The sequence below is a fragment of the Trichomycterus rosablanca genome, chromosome 18, assembly GCF_030014385.1.
Source record: "Trichomycterus rosablanca isolate fTriRos1 chromosome 18, fTriRos1.hap1, whole genome shotgun sequence".
In the NCBI taxonomy this organism is placed as follows: Eukaryota; Metazoa; Chordata; class Actinopteri; order Siluriformes; family Trichomycteridae; genus Trichomycterus; species Trichomycterus rosablanca.
Genome location: NC_086005.1, coordinates 23,658,243 through 23,678,733, shown reverse-complemented (window position 1 = coordinate 23,678,733; position 20,491 = coordinate 23,658,243). Strand labels below are relative to the sequence as shown.

The 20,491-nt window shown below is 37.2% G+C and overlaps 1 protein-coding gene across 1 annotated transcript; it reads right to left on the bottom strand.

Moving 5' to 3' along the window:
• Nucleotides 1–396: 396 nt before the first annotated feature.
• slc27a6 (solute carrier family 27 member 6) lies at nucleotides 397–19,278 on the bottom strand. Its single transcript, XM_063014620.1, has 10 exons — nucleotides 18,671–19,278; nucleotides 16,009–16,215; nucleotides 14,336–14,494; nucleotides 13,057–13,181; nucleotides 9,630–9,824; nucleotides 8,999–9,089; nucleotides 6,322–6,520; nucleotides 4,378–4,475; nucleotides 3,413–3,543; nucleotides 397–1,499 (listed from the first exon to the last, which is right to left on the bottom strand). Exons 1-10 carry the CDS (start codon nucleotides 19,155–19,157, stop codon nucleotides 1,323–1,325), a joined length of 1,869 nt encoding a protein of 622 aa, XP_062870690.1. The 5' UTR covers nucleotides 19,158–19,278; the 3' UTR covers nucleotides 397–1,322.
• Nucleotides 19,279–20,491: the final 1,213 nt, after the last annotated feature.

Here is a 20,491-nt window from a genome sequence, read left to right as displayed (position 1 = left end):
TATGAATGGGACACTATTAGGAAGAAACAGAGTTCATTGTGATAGACTAGTTATGGAATATCTAATAAAATCTATCTGCTAAATGATGTAACAGCTAGTTACTTAGAGGATGCATATTTGCCTGTGCATATTAATCCAACAGAAGCTGCAGTGGCTTCAGTTACTGTGGCGAGAAGATAAATACAAGTCTGTTTTTGTGGGATTTCTCCAGGTATTTTTTCACAATGTCTTAATCTGTGCTGGCTGCATGCCTGGCCGTTCTGTTTATAATGTGTATTGCTTATTAGCATGGCTATTAATTAGATAGGTAGACTTGTGAGGTAAACTTATGCCATGTTTGTGAGCAATGAAGATTGTGGTGGTGTGAGTGAATCTTAAATCATTAAACCACAGCTCTTTCATATTCTAAAGGCAATTCCTTTATTATTTAATTCATCACATTGTATATGTCCTGCTGTTTGGTTTAGCACAATATCTTGATTTATTTGCATTTAATGCGCCCATTTCCTTGTTGTTTTATCGTTTAAGTACATATTTTCTTATTCTCATTATGAAAAACAGTGCAAATGCTGTCCCACTTCCATTTCACAAAGAGGTGTACTAAGTACTATGTCAGCTTATTAACAACACCATTTACTTATGATACCTACTGCTAGATGTAACTAGGTGGCTGTGGAATGAGATTCAGCAGCTCACCTATGTTAGTAGTCATATCCCTCTGTGCTGCCTAGTTCGACGGCAAATGGGCGTATAGGTACAGAGGTATGTATATACAGTCTATATTTAAATATTTTGGAATGCTTTACATCTAAAATAAATTCAGGTTCAAGTTTTATTATGGTAGCAGCTATGTGTGTTCAATGCTTTGATCTCCATTACTTCCCGAGATAGCAGAGGAATAGATGAGAGCTTGAATCAACAAAATAATAAAGGTAGAGGTATTGTCAAACATTGTTAGTGTTGAGTGTCACCTGGCCTTTTTTTTTGTGCCAAAAAGAAAGGCACTGGCAAGGACGGCACCAGAATCCAATACCAAATAGGCACTGGTGAGATTCAGGCTGCGCTAGCATCCTAGTAATCAGTCTCCTCTGCAAAGGCCAAAAGTCATTAACAGTCTAATTTATTATTAACCAATGCTGTCCATGTGAAATGTTTACAATGGAGAAAGCAATTCATTATTCAGCATGAACTTGTTCTGTATTGTTCTCAAACTCCATCAAATATAAAACACTACAAACGAGCTGGACACAATCAGGCTCTTTCTTCATAACAACATGGCTCCTCTTTGGCTAATGTAACAGAGCCTTGTGCAAATTTAAAAGCTAGAGCTTGAGCTGTCCTGATGTTATGCTTTCATACACAGAGTCTGTGAGGAGACTATAACTCTTCTCGGTATAGTCTAAAAAATAGAGAGGGTCAGATATGGTGGAAGGGTTGAATCCACTCTTCACCAGATTAAATTTCTGCTGCTTGAATGTGCCCGTCATCTCCATTGACTCCTATACAAACACAGAAATAAATATCCTGACATTAGGGATGCGATAACATTTCTATTCTTAACATTGAAAAATGATAACAATTTGTATGGTGTACGTAGTACTTAATATTTATACTTAAGTGAAAATATTTTTCTGATAAATGTATATTAATTAATGTAGGCCATGGTAAATCTACTCAAGTATTAAAGTGACTCATAGTATTTGTATTTATGTATCAGAAGTACTGTGTAATCAATTATTTTTACAATACTGAAAAACAACAACAAAACATTTTAAACACTTTATAACTAATTTAAATGTATGATCAAATGTAATACCTTCTGTACGAACAGATGAAACAGTAAAATGTCATAAAAATAAAATGTTTATAGTCAAGTCCTTTATCTTGCATTCAGAAACATTTTAATGATTTATTAAAAAGTATGTAAGTTATAAAACAGTTTACTGAATTAATTTAGAAATAACAATATAAACTGGAAAAAATATAAAGCCCTGTGCTGTTAAAGTCAATGTTAATAAACATGCAAAGAGTTTTGAAAGAAAATTTCAACATGCATAGTTATAAGATTTGAACAAAAACAGTTGTCCGAAAGTTACACTGCCATAATAATATTTTTAACTCATTCAAACGCAATATTTCATTTTCCAATCACAAAAAGGTTTAAGTAAACATGTTCCTAAATTAAACCACCTTTAAATAGTCTTTTATATATGAAAAATATATAATAAATGCATAGCCTACCAAAATAAATGCAGAATCAATTGTCTAAGGTGTTACGGTAGCTAAACAACAGTTGAGTTAACTGACAAGTTCATGAATTCATGACTGATCTATTCCCATTAAATCCAAAAAGATATACAGTATAAAACAAAACATTGTATGCTATTTGTATATGTTAACTGCATGTACATTTATTTATAATAATTATAATCTGTTTTCTAAATAATTACCATGTTTTTATTTTTTCACCATAATTGCTGAACTACATCCAATAATGCACTGATACCTGACAATACTTGTAGACATTATTATGCTTTGTCTTGTCCCGAAATGGTACTACAGCATTGATAAACTACCAAAAAAATACCATTTGTAGTGTTTAAATACACTTAGCTGGTTACAGTATTTTAATTGTACTTTTATTTTTATTTATTTATTTTATTTGTCAGGGACCATGCACTTAATACATTAATCTTACACAGAAAAGATGCATCGCACCAGAGTTAGCTAACAAGCTAATTTGCATATGCAGTCCCTGAGGAAAGACAAAAAGCATTAAACATATAACCAAATCACCAATCACGTTAATGCAGACATAATTGATTTCTCATAATCCTTTTTTTTAATTCACGGGTGAAAATCCTAAAATCCTTACAGGTTTTCAAATAATAATTATTGTTGTTTACATTCACAAATTTTATCCATAATTTGCTGGCTTTCCTTAAGGCCTCAGTAACAACTTTAATGTGTTTTCATTTTAAAACAATAATGTGTTCTAATTGTAAAACATTAATACGTTTAAAGTTTAAAGACTTCTTGTCCACATAATTTTGTTTGCCCAGCTTATTTGGCCAGTATCAAGTTAAGTCAAGTCAAGTCTTTTTACAATGAACATTGCCTCAAAGCAACTTTACAGAATCCAGGACCAACAGACCAAAAACCCCTGTTGAGCAAGCCGAGGGCAACAGTGGCAAGGGAAAACTCCATTAAAAATACAGGAAGAAACCTTGAGAGTATAACCTGATTCTGATTTTAAGCCAATGTGTGTGTTGTTCAACAAGCAGCAGGGAGCAGGCTTGTCCCAAAAATAATTTACATTGTTTAAAAGCCTGACAAAGCCTTCAATATGTTGCACAAACAATGTGTAACATATTTCTAAATGTGTCTTTAGGTAAAATCGACATGCACTTACCTGTATTCTAATAAAAAGGGGGCGAGCGTAGGTCGGCAGGTGAAACAAGACATTCTCAAACAGCTTCTTCCCATCAAACTTAAAGCTAGGTCTCACAATCATGGCTGCCATGCCAGCTCGACCCTCGTGACCTGTAACAGTGCAGATTTATTCACTGATTTTATCTCCTGTCAAATGAATAAAGAATCATGTACTCCAACAACAGTAATTCTAATCTCAGCATTAGTGTTAGTATAAAAAGTGGGGAGTCTGTGCCTTAAAAGGTTGAATACATTGAAAGTAGGCTTTATTATATATGACATTAAAGTAAATGAGCAATGTGTGGTTTGTGGTTTTGCATTTATTTTGTTCTGCCTCCAAACCCTGTTTCTGGAAGCAATTACAAGGTATCTGTTTAAAATGCGAACTTGGATTTACATAAGATGCCTTGTAAATACTTTAACTGAAAATGAATTCAGTCGATACTAGATTATTTCCAAGAAACACAGGATTACAAGTTTTGCTTAATAGGCCAACAGTGGCAGCTTAGTTGTGATCGGGCTTGAACCCTCAACCCTCCACCAGTATCAGAATTTTGTTTTCTATACTAGAGTTAAAAGAACTTGCATACATTAAAAATCTTAATGATCTGAATACTTTTAGAATGATTTAGGTATAAGTTTTAAAACTGTTAACACTGAGATTTTGGAGTTTGTTTTAAAATGCAGATCTGATTGTAATCATGCCAGGATACACAGGCTTTTTGCCATCTGGATAATAATAACAGTTCAAAAATAGATTTATTGCATTTGCATTTATTTAAAATGTATTATTCCCATTACACTTTAGTCCACCTAAAAAAAAATTATTTTCTCATAATTTTCTACGACTAATTACATGAGACCCATGTCTCGACTGTTTTTTTTCTTTATTAGTAAATCAAGTTTTTCTGTGTATTTGATTGTAAAAATGTTCACATGCAGTACCTGGAACCTCTACTCCATACACATTGGCCTCCTGAATAAAGTCCAGCAATCCCAGAAACTCTGTCACCTCTGTGGTGGCCACATTTTCACCCTTCCATCTAAAAATCACATACGTTCATGGTAAACAAATCAGCCATTCGGTCCACAAGTGTCAGCCCAAAATAAATCACACTTTATGTGAGCTGTACCTTGTAACCATGTTTATACAGCAGGGCAGACTTTAATTAAATTTATTTCTAAAATCTGATTCTCACCAAGGGTCTGATCACAAATTCTATAGTTTGCTTGAGGTATTTGTGTGTAGGGTAAATTAGTTTCTGCTTTTGTAAAAAAAACACACCCCAGCTAAAATCTGGTAATTTAATAGACTCGACCACTAAGTTTAACATTGTATTTTTGAGCTGTGTATTATTTTTCTTTTTTGTATTCCTCTACTCCTACCAATTTAAATGTATACATATGGATGAACACGCTATTCCTCCACCACTTATGTTGATGCTTTGTCCACACACTAGTAGGCACTGTTGCACCAGCGAGAGGTGATTCAGCATCCAGTCTTTCCTCCCTCAAACACAGCCAATTATGTTTGTTGAGTGCTATAGCCAGACCAGTCTGGTAAATCACAGCAAAAACTCAACCTGGGGTGCAAATGGACCGTGTATTTCTATCAGTATTATTATTTCTTCTTTGTTAAAGTATTTCCATTCGTCTTCAGTTATGCTTTATCTTTGCTTAGGGTCAGAAGCCTGTTTCAGTAGCACTGCAAGGCAGGAACTGACCTTTGACAGGGTGGCAGATTATTGCAGGGCATCATGTTCTTGTACTTCATTCACACGTAGCGGACAGTTAAAATACAGGCATGTTTTGGAAAGGAGGATGGAACACACAGACATATGGGAAGTTAAATTCCAAGCCAAATTCCACTAGAGGGATGGGAACCTGGGTTTTCACCAACATTTTTATTGTTGTTGTTGGTATAAATAACATGAGCATAAACTTGATATAAAGGCTGGGTCAAAGGCCAGCTCAACACTGGGCGGTCCAGCATTATTTATATGAATTTCCACCACATCCTCCAATGCATTTTCCATATCTAAAGATAAGCTAAACAAACTGTGTCTGTCCTTCAAAATGCTTTTCAGCTTCTCATAAAAGTCACGGGTTGCACACCCATCCGTGCTGTTAGTGTTTCCATCCTTAATACCTTTGTGTTTCATTTTGCTTTTTAGGTTTTGTCTACTGTTGCCAATGTTGCTAGGACGAGGAAGGAAGGAAGTTCTTAAAAACATGGTACTCAAGCTTTTAATGCAACTAGAGCAGCTTATTTTTCAAACCTGATGTGAAGAATTAGCAACAAAATTGGGTTTCTGAAATACTTTCTGCAAATTAGCTTAAAATCAGAACATTTATTAACCACATTTATGATCTCAGTACCAATAATTTCACAAACGTGTTTTATAAAAAATGCATTTATGTGGGTTAATATCAGCAGCATGTAGCAATTTACTATTTGCTACTACAGTGTGTCATAATTAGTCAGGCAACATTTTAATGCAGTTCATTGTGTTTAATAGGGTAAAACGTTAAAGCTTGTTGGTTCAAGCGACCCAGGCAACAAGCAATGCATCTTACTCTCTCTGTGGTGTACAAGATGTTACATAAAGCCTCCACAAGGGGGCATTGACTGGATGGTTTTGAAGAAACCAAACCTGGACCTTTAATTTACAACAATGGGTGTTAAGATATAAAGAATTCAGTAGGCTTATGCAGTAGTTACTTATTCCTACTGTCACCGACAACAGTGTTAACAGGAAATAATTGGAGTGACTCATCCAGATGCTATCCAACTACCCCACATGTTCATGTCCTGCATGCTTGATTTGAACTCTAAACTAACCGACCAGCTCTGACTATGTGACATGCAAATAACATTTCTCTCTTTACCTGAAGGTGTCCCCAACTCGGTCCTTAAACGAGATAAAACTCTCCTTGTCCTCAACCATCAAGTCGCCTGTGTTAAAATAGGCATCGCCTTTCTTAAACACGTTCCTCATTAGCTTTTTCTCGGTCAGCTGTTTGCTCCCAGCATAACCAAAAAAGGGAGTCTTGGAACTAATCTTGGACAATAACAACCCCATCTCACCTGGAGAAAAAAAACAATCAGGGTACATTTACATTAGGTTTAAACATCTAGATTTACTCAACAAATATAAAATGGTTCAAACTCCATGGTTATGAAGAGTGCAGGCAACTGTGCTTCTACTAATATATACAGTGTATCACAAAAGTGAGTACACCCCTCACATTTCTGCAAATATTTTATTATATCTTTTCATGGGACGACACTATAGAACTAAAACTTGGATATAACTTAGAGTAGTCAGTGTACAACTTGTATAGCAGTGTAGATTTACTGTCTTCTGAAAATAACTCAACACACAGCCATTAATGTCTAAATAGCTGGCAACATAAGTGAGTACACCCCACAGTGAACATGTCCAAATTGTGCCCAAATGTGTCGTTGTCCCTCCCTGGTGTCATGTGTCAAGGTCCCAGGTGTAAATGGGGAGCAGGGCTGTTAAATTTGGTGTTTTGGGTACAATTCTCTCATACTGGCCACTGGATATTCAACATGGCACCTCATGGCAAAGAACTCTCTGAGGATGTGAGAAATAGAATTGTTGCTCTCCACAAAGATGGCCTGGGCTATAAGAAGATTGCTAACACCCTGAAACTGAGCTACAGCATGGTGGCCAAGGTCATACAGCGGTTTTCCAGGACAGGTTCCACTCGGAACAGGCTTCGCCAGGGTCGACCAAAGAAGTTGAGTCCACGTGTTCGGCGTCATATCCAGAGGTTGGCTTTAAAAAATAGACACATGAGTGCTGCCAGCATTGCTGCAGAGGTTGAAGACGTGGGAGGTCAGCCTGTCAGTGCTCAGACCATACGCCGCACACTGCATCAACTCGGTCTGCATGGTCGTCATCCCAGAAGGAAGCTGACGCACAAGAAAGCCCGCAAACAGTTTGCTGAAGACAAGCAGTCCAAGAACATGGATTACTGGAATGCCCTGTGGTCTGACGAGACCAAGATAAACTTGTTTGGCTCAGATGGTGTCCAGCATGTGTGGCGGCGCCCTGGTGAGAAGTACCAAGACAACTGTATCTTGCCTACAGTCAAGCATGGTGGTGGTAGCATCATGGTCTTGGGCTGCATGAGTGTTGCTGGCACTGGGGAGCTGCAGTTCATTGAGGGAAACATGAATTCCAACATGTACTGTGACATTCTGAAACAGAGCATGATCCCCTCCCTTCGAAAACTGGGCCTTATGGCAGTTTTCCAACAGGATAACGACCCCAAACACAACCTCCAAGATGACAACTGCCTTGCTGAGGAAGCTGAAGGTAAAGGTGATGGACTAAACCCAATTGAGCACCTGTGGCGCATCCTCAAGTGGAAGGTGGAGGAGTTCAAGGTGTCTAACATCCACCAGCTCCGTGATGTCATCATGGAGGAGTGGAAGAGGATTCCAGTAGCAACCTGTGCAGCTCTGGTGAATTCCATGCCCAGGAGGGTTAAGGTAGTGCTGGATAATAATGGTGGTCACACAAAATATTGACACTTTGGGCACAATTTGGACATGTTCACTGTGGGGTGTACTCACTTATGTTGCCAGCCATTTAGACATTAATGGCTGTGTGTTGAGTTATTTTCAGAAGACAGTAAATCTACACTGCTATACAAGTTGTACACTGACTACTCTAAGTTATATCCAAGTTTCATGTCTATAGTGTTGTCCCATGAAAAGATATAATGAAATATTTGCAGAAATGTGAGGGGTGTACTCACTTTTGTGATACACTGTATATTTTTACAGGTTCCATAGCAACATCCAAACTAGTAATTTATTGTCTATATCTAGCTGAATCCTCCAGGGTCTAATGTTGAATTGTATTGTTATTCAAATTTAGGGTTGCATGCTGGTATCAGCCATCAAAAGGACTGCCATCAATAAAACTATACAGTCACACTACATTTACACAATAAACAGAAAATAGAAAAAATAAAAGTAGTAAAAATAATTTTAAGCTGACCATTGTACTAATTAATGTGATGAGTTGCTCCCAACCCTAGAACGCTAAAGCTTTAGTATTGTGAGCGTCATAATTCACTCATTCATTCATGGCCTGTTTTATTACTGTGTTATCCTACTCAGCGTCGCGGGGGGTGCAATTCACCAGACAAAATGTAGGAAATACCCCAGAAGGGTCGCCAGTCCATGACAAGGCAGCTTCATAGTTATTTTATTAGGAAAACTACAGGTTTATTTGTATTTACTGTACAGTACATTATTTATTTTGTGTATTATGGGTTTTGAACTAGCACACAGACTTACAGTAGGAGAGAAAGAAATTAACACTTGAACCTCAATGGTGGTAGATAGCTAGTTCTTTATATGCGGTCAGTTGCTTTTATTTAGACCCCTTCTTTTAGCAAAACCCCTTTCTACTTTAATGTAAATGGTAGGGAGTAGGAATTGGTGTAGCTTTGTTTAGACTGGTTATACAGGATTCCAACTGTTGATTTGTTTAAGGCATACTTGCAATACAAGTGCACTTACCTTTTTTAACCCGCTCACAGAAACCATGCTCGTTTCTTACAGGCTCGTCTTTCACCATGTCATATTTCACCAAGTCATACTTAAACAAGAGCTACAAACAAGGGAAGTGGAAATGTTACATTTTAGATTTAATCACGGGACATTACACCTATTCTGCTTTAGTGCTGATTTACTGTGATTAGGGTTTAGAGTACTAAGACGTACATGTGGCTGACTTCTAAGTTAATTACAGTTTACATTATTTATTAGCTATAAAAGAGCTTTGACATTAAGCTAGTTGAGATTTCAATGCAACATTAGAGGCCAAATAATGTCATACCTGAATTACCTGAAGTGCTTTCATCGCAAAAACTAAAGCATTTTTAAAGGTTTAATAGGAGAGAGATACAAAAGCGTACAAAGGTCATAAGTTAAGACATAAATGGCCACTTTACAGAATAGTTGCTAAAATTCCCTAAGTACAGACAACACAGTATACAGAAAATCATATATTGTGAGCTTTGAAAGACTATAGCAGGGCTGCAATTAAGAAACCTTGGTGGGAGAAGCATAAATTCAGAGGATGCTTGGCTACAAAGTTAGCTTTAAGCTCTGCTCGTAAACTTTGCATGGATAACCGATGCAGACTCACCTTGTAGAAGAAGTTGGAGCGGCCAACAGCTCCTATCTTGCCGATATGGTTCATGAAGCAGAGGTTTCCTTCTGTGGAGCCGTACAGCTCACACATGCGGAGCTCGCCAAACCGATGGTGAAACTCTCTCCATATGTCCGCCCGAAGACCATTTCCAACACCCATACGCACTTTATGATCCTTCTCATTTTCCTCCTGGTAAACACATACACATACAGCAAGCAATTATAATTTGACTGCTATAAAATAAGCTGGCTAAACACTTGAATAAAAAGGTTGACTTTCTGTAGACCACTGGACCAGGTTCCAGTTTACACTCAAGTACCAGCATAAAAAGATCCACGGTTATTCATCATTTCACACTGAGCAACTGTGTGGGTTAACAAAGGCAGTCTGTCACACCAGTACACTGAGAGGTTAACAGACCTGCTCACCCAGCTTATTCACTTTCCCCTATTCAGTGTGCATTCAGTCCCTTAAAATAAATGCTGTTTTTGTTACCCAACTTACATACAATATTACTAAAGTTAAATATCTCACATTCGACCAAAATTTCAAGCTTCAAAATGTTTAATTTGTCCCAATATGAAGTAAGAATTAAATGGAATAGAAACTAGATTTGAGAGGAAACTCAAACTACACAAAGAAAACCACTGGAATTACTTGTTAAGCAGACTGATAACAAACTGATAATAATTTCTGATAATAAATGATCTGACAACACTAGACACCCATGGTCTTATTCAACCAGCTAATGCCTTCAGGAATAATGGGAATGATGACAATGTTGAAAAAGTGCATCTAGCTCGCAATGCCCACCATCCAAATGTCATTAAACAACAGATAATGGAAGGTTTGTAGATTTGGCAAGACCAAGAAAACAAAGCACCTGAGTGCTGGTGCACCATTTTATTATGCAGACCTGCTTGCCAAACATGTTCTGCATGGAAGAGTCATTAAAAGGAAAACCTCACCTGTGCCCTAATCATGAAGTTCAAAGTCTGAAGTATGCAAAACAACATGAAGATAAGCCAGAGGCACAATCCACCCCCATGCAACACACACACACACACAGTGGAAATCGATCTAATATGCTTTGGATAGAAAATGGATTTTACAAAATAAAAGCAAATTCAGATTCTGGAAGGAAAAGTGACAAAGTCAATCAAGAATCTAAGGCAAAAATGAGGCTGGCTTTTACAAAAGAGCAATGGTTCGAAACATACCTTAAAAATCCACCATGAACAAACTAAATCGTTTGGACTGATCACATTATTCTGAATAAAACACCACTAAAAATCTCTAGGTGGATCTTAAAAATGCTGTACATGAACGACAGTCAAACTAGAAACGTTCTGCAAGGATTTTTTTATTGGTGTTCTATGATAAAAAGACACTATACTAATCTGGCTACAAATAAGTGTTTGTATGATGTTTTCATGATCACACATAATTTATCAAAGATAAAGCAACTGTGCATGGTGCGTCTCAGTGGTATTGTAGGATGGTATAAAAATTCATGGGAGCAGCTTGTTTAAACAAAATGACAGTAAATGACAGCAATTCAGCAGCACACAAAATATTAAATTATGCACTTGTGGACATATTTCAAAGCATGCAAATGGCTCTCATTCCCCTGTAATTAATCGAAACAATGCAAAAAAAATAAAAGTACCATAACACCTTTCTAACCTGTTTTAACTTTTTTCAGCAGCTAGCTTACTTAAACAAATAGCTGAATCCCAATAATACGTATAAGCATATACCATCAGGATTGTACAATAATACCCCATATTTTACCATGATTATAGATAAAGAAAGTGTTACTCTTTATTGCAATATTTCTCACAGCATATTTCCATCTTTGGTATCTCCGGTCATGTTTTCTTCTGCATAAATATAAGTGGTGTAGAAAACGGGTTGGTAGAAACTCCAATAGAGTCTGTGTTTCTGTTATGAGCGTACTGATTGTAGGCGGTACGGCGGCCAGTTTGGCTGGCTGTAGAGGCGGTATGCTGGCACAAAGAGTGCTTTCAAAGCGCTTGTTCATTGTGGCATTGCAGAAGGAAAGCTGGTCCACAAAGAATGACAGTGACCTAATGTAGCCGTGACGCTTTGCTTGGTTGTGGGATAGTTGGGAAGATCATTTGAATATTTTTGTATGAAAATGGTACTGTTTTAAAAAACAAGAGTATGAGAAGTAGGCAGTCCAGGTGCAATTTGGTGATTGGCTTCAGCTTTAGTCAAATTAGAGTTTTTACATTTACATGGTAATAAAAATTTTATTGAAAGTAGTAATAGTAATAAACTAAAACTATCCTCCAACTATCCTCGAGGTTTTACAGCATGAAAATGTCACTAAATGCAACAAAAGAGTTACTTTTTGACACAGTAAGCAAAGACTAAGTTAAAATCAAAGCGCAGGGACAGCATCCTTTCACATCTGGTGTAGGTCCACTCCACACTGGCACTGATTTCATGCTGTTGACATTTTTCCTAATGTACTATTACATCACAACATTATATTGCTGCTACAGTTAAGTGTAGTGGCCCGAATCCAAAATGGTTTCTTACCTCCCGTGTAATATGCTATTTGCTGTGAAATTCAAAATTTAACGTCTGTGTTCAGCGATTTAACATTTTTCATCACATAACGTTCAAGTGCCTTGTGTTTACTGGTTAATCTGCAATATGAGGTGGTCCTAGCAACCCTACGGCAATTCAGTTAGCAATCGCTTAGTCAAAATATCCAAGATGTCCAAGTGTAAAGCAGCTAAAAACACACTTAGGTAACCGAGTTTGGAAAACTCCCAACCAATTTTGTGGACGCCGAGGGGGGGTCAAAACATGGATGTGTTTCGCTGGATGTTCTAGGTTTACATTCAACTATTAAGGTCGGCTGTGCTGTGTATTGTAGCCTCCATTTATTCTATCATTCAATTTATTAGTGTAATTTAATGACCGTCGTGAAATGTGGCACTTGCGTAAAATCTGTGATTTTTGAAAAATGAGGTCCGAAATTAGGCACATTTTCCTATGAATTTAGTAGGGCCCTAGTTATAGGGAACAATATATTCAGTTTGGAACTGAGAGATTATTTCTCAGGGTTTCTGAAAAGATTATTTCTCAGGGTTTCTTTTTTGTTTTCTGCCAATCACACTAAAAGAAAAAAACAACAGTATTTTCAGATTTAGCCACTTGTACGAATTAATTTAAAAATGTGATTTTGGGAGTCTAAAAAGTCAGCTTTAGTCTTAATAAAAGGGCAAAATGAAAAAATGTTTTAAGACGTGTTCATATTAAACCATGTAACAGTGACCTAAACAGGATGCTGTTCGATTTGTCAATCCATACAAAGCTCATCAAATACCTGAAAAACAAGAAATCCCAGACCTGCTAGTTAGCCAGACATTGAGCAATTAATTACCTTAGGCTGATTGCAGAGATAGCGGCAAAGCTCCCCGATATACTGAAATATTGTAATGTCATACTTTCTGCAGTCATTCCAGAACTGGGAGGCTGAGAATTTCTTTTTTAAAACACATGTTGCACCTATGGAATGAAAAAAACACAAAAAAACACAAAAGAAAGACGTGATAAATGCACAACAGTCATAGTAGCTACCTACTAATCTTTGCAATTTAACAATAACTTTAAGGTCAATTGACTGGTCTAGCAGGGCAAAGACTTGTTGGAAAGTGGCATCTTCATGACAGTGATTGTAAAAGTGTACTTGTAGACCTGAAAGTCATTGAGCACTTTTGTTAACTACTAATCTACAATAATCTACTGCCAGTGTTTTTATAGCCACTGCATGCATGTTTGCTTTGTGCACCTGTTAGTAATAGGTGTGGCTTTCCAGATACCTGAAAGCGATCCACACAAATAGAGACACATGGCCGATTTTCCAAATATTTTAATCAAATGGCTTGATTATTTGTCCCCCACTTGGACCACTCACAATAGTGCCTTGCATTAATAATACTGTGTGTTCTTGTTTCAAGTCAGGAGCACCAGTGCTCCTTGGCAAATTCCTTGGAATTCCAGATTCAGGTCTCCATCATTACACACATACAACTGATTAAGAAACAGGCAGGCTTTACCAGCAGGCTTTATCTTGACTCAACATCTTGCAATGACCACACTAGGAATTTACTATCAGATGCAATGACTTCCACTGACCAGCACAGATTAAATCTGGCACAGAGGGGGGTTACTTCAGGTTGTGTCCACAAAAACAAGTGATGAAACAGTTTCTCAAAATGTCCGGTATATAATGGAACCTTGTGTTCAATTGAGAGGGCTGGATAAATAACTAGAACAACAAGCATGTTCTGTTTACACTGATCAAATAAAATTCAGTTGCATGGATGACTGGCAAGTTTACTGCAGGTCATTTCTGTTTTCTAGAACTTGGACCTGAGTATAGTGTACATTCATAGAGCCAATAGGGTATTCAGTACATTTTTATTTAAAGCAGCTGTATCGCTGTACCTCTAAAAAGGTTCAGTGTGATTGATGATGGATTTAGCTCCTTCATATTAACATACTATTATAGGACTCCATCATATTGCACTCATACCATACAGTATATGCCACAACACATCATATTATCTGTTATCTATTCCACTTTTACAATAATATAAATGATTGAGATGACCAATTACAAAATGTAGGCATTTATGTGCTATTAAACAGTGTATTACCCAGTTCTATTGTGCCGCCAATGCCGATGAGGGAGGCCGCACTGTGGTAGAGAGGAAGTGGTGTGTAGATCACATCTTTTGCTGTACCACCATATGCCCAAAACCCAGCTGAGGCCTTCAGAGACTGTAGATGAGTGATCACAGCTGCTTTTGGTAACCCTGTGGTAACATGATTAAAAAACAATAAGTGAACACTGTAAACACATCTATTGCTAAGGAATTTTGGTCTACAGTGTGACAGCCATCATGTGATTCCTGGATTAACATGGAGTGAATTGCTCCATGTGACCTTTTGATTACTGTGTTCAATGTTCAAAGCCAAGTGAAAAGTAAATGTTCACCCAGAATACACTTTTCTATATTTGCATAGTATAGTCGATAGTTATGCTGGCCCACTGACAGGTCCAGGTTTGAATCTCAGTGGTGCAACAGGCCAGCCAGGTATTTACACAGACATGATCGGTTATGTCCAATTTGGTGGTCTTGGCAGCTTGTTCAAGGCCTTGAGCTCAGTGTTTCCTGTTCAAATTGAACCTGCTGCATCTCTGACCAGGATAAAGTAATGGATAAAAATAAAATTGGTGTTAGACAATTCAGTGACCCATGAGTCAAAGTTTCACCCAAAACATCCACAAGCTGAATTGATTGTGCTAAATTGTCCCTAGAAATTCCTGCCTTGTGCTGAGTGTTGTCAAATGACCCACCGCAACCTTGATCAGGATTAAGTCATCAAAAATAAAAGATGGCTAAAAAAATTAACATTACAAAATACATTTCATTAATTTATTGTTTTGAATAACTTTCTCTTGGTCAGGACTTGATTTCTTTCAATTTGTCAATAGTGTAATGGATTGTAGATGGTGAAATCTTGCAATTCCTTGTGAGGACTATTTACTAATGCAGTTTTTGCAAAGTGTCAAACATCAACCTTTCCTTGTGTGTAACAACTGAGCCTTCGTTAATGCTTCTTTTACCCCCAATCACGTTCCAACTTTTAAAAAAAATGTTTTGCAGGCATTAAATTGGAATTTCCACATATTAACAAAAAGCTGATAAACTTAAGAACTGTCCTCCCTTTGCAGCTATAACAGCTTCCACTCTTCTGGGAAAGCTTTCTACATGATTTTGGACTGTGTCGGTGGGATGTTTTGCAGATTCATCCAGAAGAGCATTTGTGAGGTCAGACACTAATGTCAGACTTCAACACCAAACTCACTTTGCTTTGTGCACTGGGGCATGGTCATGCTGCAACAGAACAGGGCCTTCCCTAAACTGTTCCTATATCGGCAATGGCAATGTCTTGGTATGATGAAAAATTAAGATTTCCCTTCACTGGGACTAAGGGGCATAAGCATAACCCTGAAGCGATACCAGCTAGACTAGTTATCAGAAGGTTGCTGGTTCAATCCCCACCATCGCCAAGTTGCCACTGTTGGGCACAATTCAATCACAATTGTAAGTCGCTTTGTGGAAAAGTGTCTGCTAAATGTCGTCAATGTAAACAAAAACAACCCCATAGCATTATCCCTCCTCCACCAAACTTTACAGCTGGCACAGTGCAGCTTGTCCTTCAGAACTGTTTTAGATTAGCAAAGTCATATTTCAAGACACTCATCTTGATCTATTCCTTAAATTCAGAACTTAATTTTAATTTTTCCAGTTAGCTTACTCACCTGTGGTCCCTGAAGTGAAGATATAAAGTGTGGCAGACTTAAGTGAGGTTGCAGATCTAAGCTCAGCTGGCAGTGGATCACATGAGGCCTCCTCTAGCTTGTCTACCAGGCAGTGCACCCCGAGGTGAGAGACCTCCTTCATAGCCCATACTGAGATTCCGTCCTCTTGCAGATTAGGCAGGATGTCTTCCAATGTATCCAACAAGTCTTTACAAAAACAGGAAAGAACCATTCGTTAAATCTTTTTGTTTGTGTTATTGTGTCTGGATGAAATTACTTTTTTTTTTGGGGGGGGGGGGGGGGGGGGGGGGGGTGTCAATCAGTTGGACCATTCATGCAGACAACATCTGGAATTACTAAATATGTTAAATGTTAAAAAGTACTGTCTGTGATAAATATTTAAATGGATATCTAGTTCAAAAACAATTTTCATGTCTTGTTTAATGGACAGATCTCGGCCGATAATAATAACATAATTACTAATAATAGTATTAGGTATTAATCGGAAACTTAATGAAAGTAGCAAACATAAGGAGTGACGATGCTTTTAGACATGAGGAATGCACACTGTTTGGCTGTTTGGGGGTACTTGTACCCTAAGAAGTAAGAAAGACTACAGTCTCACACACACACATATACACTCACACACACTTAGGGCAGTTTTCTAGTAGCTCCTGTTGGTCTGACTGCATGTCTTTAAACTAGTGGGAAGAAAACTGGAGCTGCCTGCCTGCCCGGCCAGGGAACTAGCTTGACCATGAGCTGTGGGAATTCATCCAGCCTATTAATTACCCTAATGGAAAAAAAAATGTATCAATTAATTAATGAGTTGTGTTAATTAATATTTATATATTGTATATATTTAGGCTGCTGCTACATTGTTTATTGTTTATTATATGTTTAGATATAGTGTACCTTTTTATTATTTAACTTGTATGTATGTTGACACCTGCACCAAAAGAAATTCCTTGTACGTACATCTGCTACTTGGCGAATGAAAAGATTCTGATACATATTAAAAACAGTTATTTATAAATTATATTTATATATATATATATATATATATATATATATATATATATAAGAAATTATTTGTACTGAATTCAGCTCTTTTGCTTTAAAATAATGGAACAGATTTAATGTATCTAATGTAATGTATTATACTGTGTTATTTTGCAAAGGTGAGCATATTTAAAATAAAAATTTATACATAATTTTACATTAAAAAGTATAAAATTAGTATAAAATTTGGATAGTGTTGTGACTATTCAAACAATACATGCTAATAAAAAGGTAATTTACTTTGGCATTATATACAATACATTTATATATTACTGTAAACATGTTTTCAGTTGCTCACTTAATAAATTTATATTGGAATTAGCAATGAGTGGTGAAACATTTTACTGTATTTACTTTATTTTATTAGTGTTAGGTTCATTAAAAAAGGCGCTTTAACACTGATAAACAGGAGCTCGTGCTGTCAGAGGATCGTTCGCGTTATATGATTGGTCGGTCACCGGTTCCACGTGATTCCTGTTGTTTCCTCACAGCTCAAGTGATTTGTTTTGGTTAGCTTTTCTTTAGCACGTATAGAAAACATGTAATATAGTTTAACGCTATATTTAATTAAGGTATTACAATGAATACTAAATAAAAGCAACTGTGTGGTATGTATATATATATATATATATAAATATATTGGTCAGTTAACTGTGTACATTGTGTGCTCGTCCTCAAGTGTCAGCAGCAGCGGCTCCTCTCGCACACAAACCAGGAGCAACATCAGCGACTTTCACCTCAGTGTGAACGCAGTTTAATATGTCAAATGTCCATGTAGATACCTTAAAATATATCATTTATGCCATTTATTAAGTAGTAACTAGTATTAGCTAATGTTAAAGAATATTACTGAGTAAATGGGAACCAAAAGAGCGGCTGTTTTTCCATACAGTACTTTATCTAGACACTTAGGGTTGCCAGATGCACTATTTTACTGCATTTTACTGTTTTCTCAGTGTGTTTACTTTGGTTTAACCCCACTAAACCACATTTATCTGGGAAAAAATGTTGTTATTAGATGAAGATTAGGTATTCATGCACTAGTGGATATGAAAAACGTGTTCTTATTCCAAATGTTTAGTGGATACATTACACTTCCTAGCCAGACAGATGAATAGATAGATAAAAATACCTGTAAATATAGTTTAAGTACCAGAGGGGGTGATATAAAAATATAAATAAATAAGATGTAATCATATATCATAATAAGATGTTAATCATATTTCCTGGTAAATTTTTTTTAAAATAAATAAAAGCTAATGCAAAACACTTGAATGAGTTACAAGATATTAGTGTTTATCATTAATGTTTTATTGTGATAAATTTACCAATATACCAACCAAATCCAAGGCAGAACGTTGTGCAGCTGACTATGTAATGGAGTAATAATAAGAATATTGATTATTGCCTGTATATGTCAACAAATACTTACTATATATATAATGAATCATTTTGGATGGTGTATTCTTTATTCAGATAAGAAACTTCTTTATGTAATTTGCTGAAGCTTGCCTATTCGTGTTTGTTTTTACAACTGGGATTCAAGTGGTGTGAATGGGCTTGTCAATATGATCCAGTTGTCCAGCATTGTAAACATTACCTGCCCCGACCACCAGCAGTTTTGCCCCGCACGAGTTGAAGCAGTGCAGCAGAGATCTGGGTTTGATGTTGGTGTTGAGGAAAGCTACGGCGCATCCGAGTTTGTTCAGACCGAACCAGACGCAGATGAAGTCGGGCTCGTTGTGCATGAGCAGCGCCACCGTGTCTCCTTTCTTCAGGGCTGTGTGCTGCTGCAGAGCCCGCGCTACCCGGTTACTGCGCTCATCCAGATCCCGGTACGAGAACGATTCCCCCTCAAAGATCAGAAAAGGCTGGTCAGGGATCTTCTGCGCCTGTTGAACGAACCGATCCAGAACCGTGGTGATTTTAGAGGTCTTTTTGAAGCGCGCAAGGCGAAGTCCGTATCTGATGACTTTAATCAGGTAGAAGACGTCCTTCCAGAAGTAAGGGAGAAACAGACGCTGGGCGATGTGAGCTGAGAAGATGCCTGTCAGCAGAGCAGTAGCCCAGGATACTGGGAAAACCATGACTGACCAAATACTAAACTAACCCGTAAATTTCTCAATGAAAAGAAAGAAAGACACAAAACGAGAATAATTTAACAGCAGAAGATCATCTCATCCACACATGTCCATTTCAATGTTACTTATTCTGTCTCTATTTGAAACTTATGAAACACACAGTGTGTCACGTGATCTTTGTTGTACAACCAGCCGTGTAGATTTGGGCGTGTCCTGCACAGAGGCGCGTCCTTATTTACTGTTATCACTGCTGTGTGTCAGTGGACATTTCTACGAAGGACTTGGTGCCAAATTTGAAATGCAATGACTACAGAAAAAACGCACAGCAACGCTTTTTTAGAGTAACATTCAAAATACGCACGAAAGAGAAATGCAAAATTTCAATTACATTGTTTTCGCGTTACCCTGACCCAGTGGCCTAACTAGGAGCTTATTGGCCCCAGTGCAAAAAAAAATATTTGGGGGCCCCCTCAACAAATTTCATATATATATATATATATATATGCTGCATGCTGATAGCTGATCAGAATGAATTAAAGGTAGGTGAAATTAAATTGAAGTGAAGTGAGTTCATGTCGTGGAGCCCCCAAGCCATGGGCCCCCGTGCACTTGCCTGACCTCTTCTTCAAAAGAATACACCAGTAGTTCTAAATCGACTGTAAATGACCTGTGGATTGCATTTCCCATTTTTCCCATTCAGTAATTGCATATTAATCAACACTTCACAACTGCAGCAACAATTTAAAGCTACGTAGCATTTAAGATCCACAACTAGGTATAAGTCCTCTGATACTATACTACTATAACAACTTTACTCAAATCTTTATTCACCCAGTCTGTAGGGTTAATTGGGGAGGGGGTGATCAAGCACTTCTGTTTTTTGAATAGATCAGATTTATATGTACAATACATACGTTGTCTTATAACGAGATATTTCTCGTTTTTAGGTTGTTTTTTCTGTTACAACGGATACCTTGTATGACTTCAGTACTATTAAGCTAAATTTGTCTGTAATTAAACAGAACTATAATGCGTAGCTTATTTGTGTTCCAACTAAAATTCTTTATATTTTCTGAAAGCATTTCGGCCTATTTCTCAACACGAGCTCTTAAAAACCTAAAGTGTCCAGAAGTAAATAAGTTTCACAAGTAAATAAGTTAATATGAGTCTGTCTGTCCCACAACTGCACGTTTATGCCAATTTGAAAGTACCGAGAAATACCAGAATTCACCTTGTCGCCAGTTTCCTTTAACCAAAACCAAAGCAATTATTGAGTAGGTAAACTACTAAACATTACCCTACATTGCCATCTAGTGTCTAGATTGGTCCCAAACACTTAC

Excerpts from the sequence above, each read along its gene's own strand:
- slc27a6 (XM_063014620.1), bottom strand. The coding sequence starts at position 19,157 with ATGGTTTTCCCAGTATCCTGGGCTACTGCTCTGCTGACAGGCATCTTC. Across the intron at positions 13,182-14,335 it reads TGGCGGCACAATAGAACTGG|GTGCAACATGTGTTTTAAAA; the intron begins GTAATACACTGT and ends TTCATTCCATAG. Across the intron at positions 9,090-9,629 it reads GCTCCAACTTCTTCTACAAG|CTCTTGTTTAAGTATGACTT; the intron begins GTGAGTCTGCAT and ends CCTTGTTTGTAG.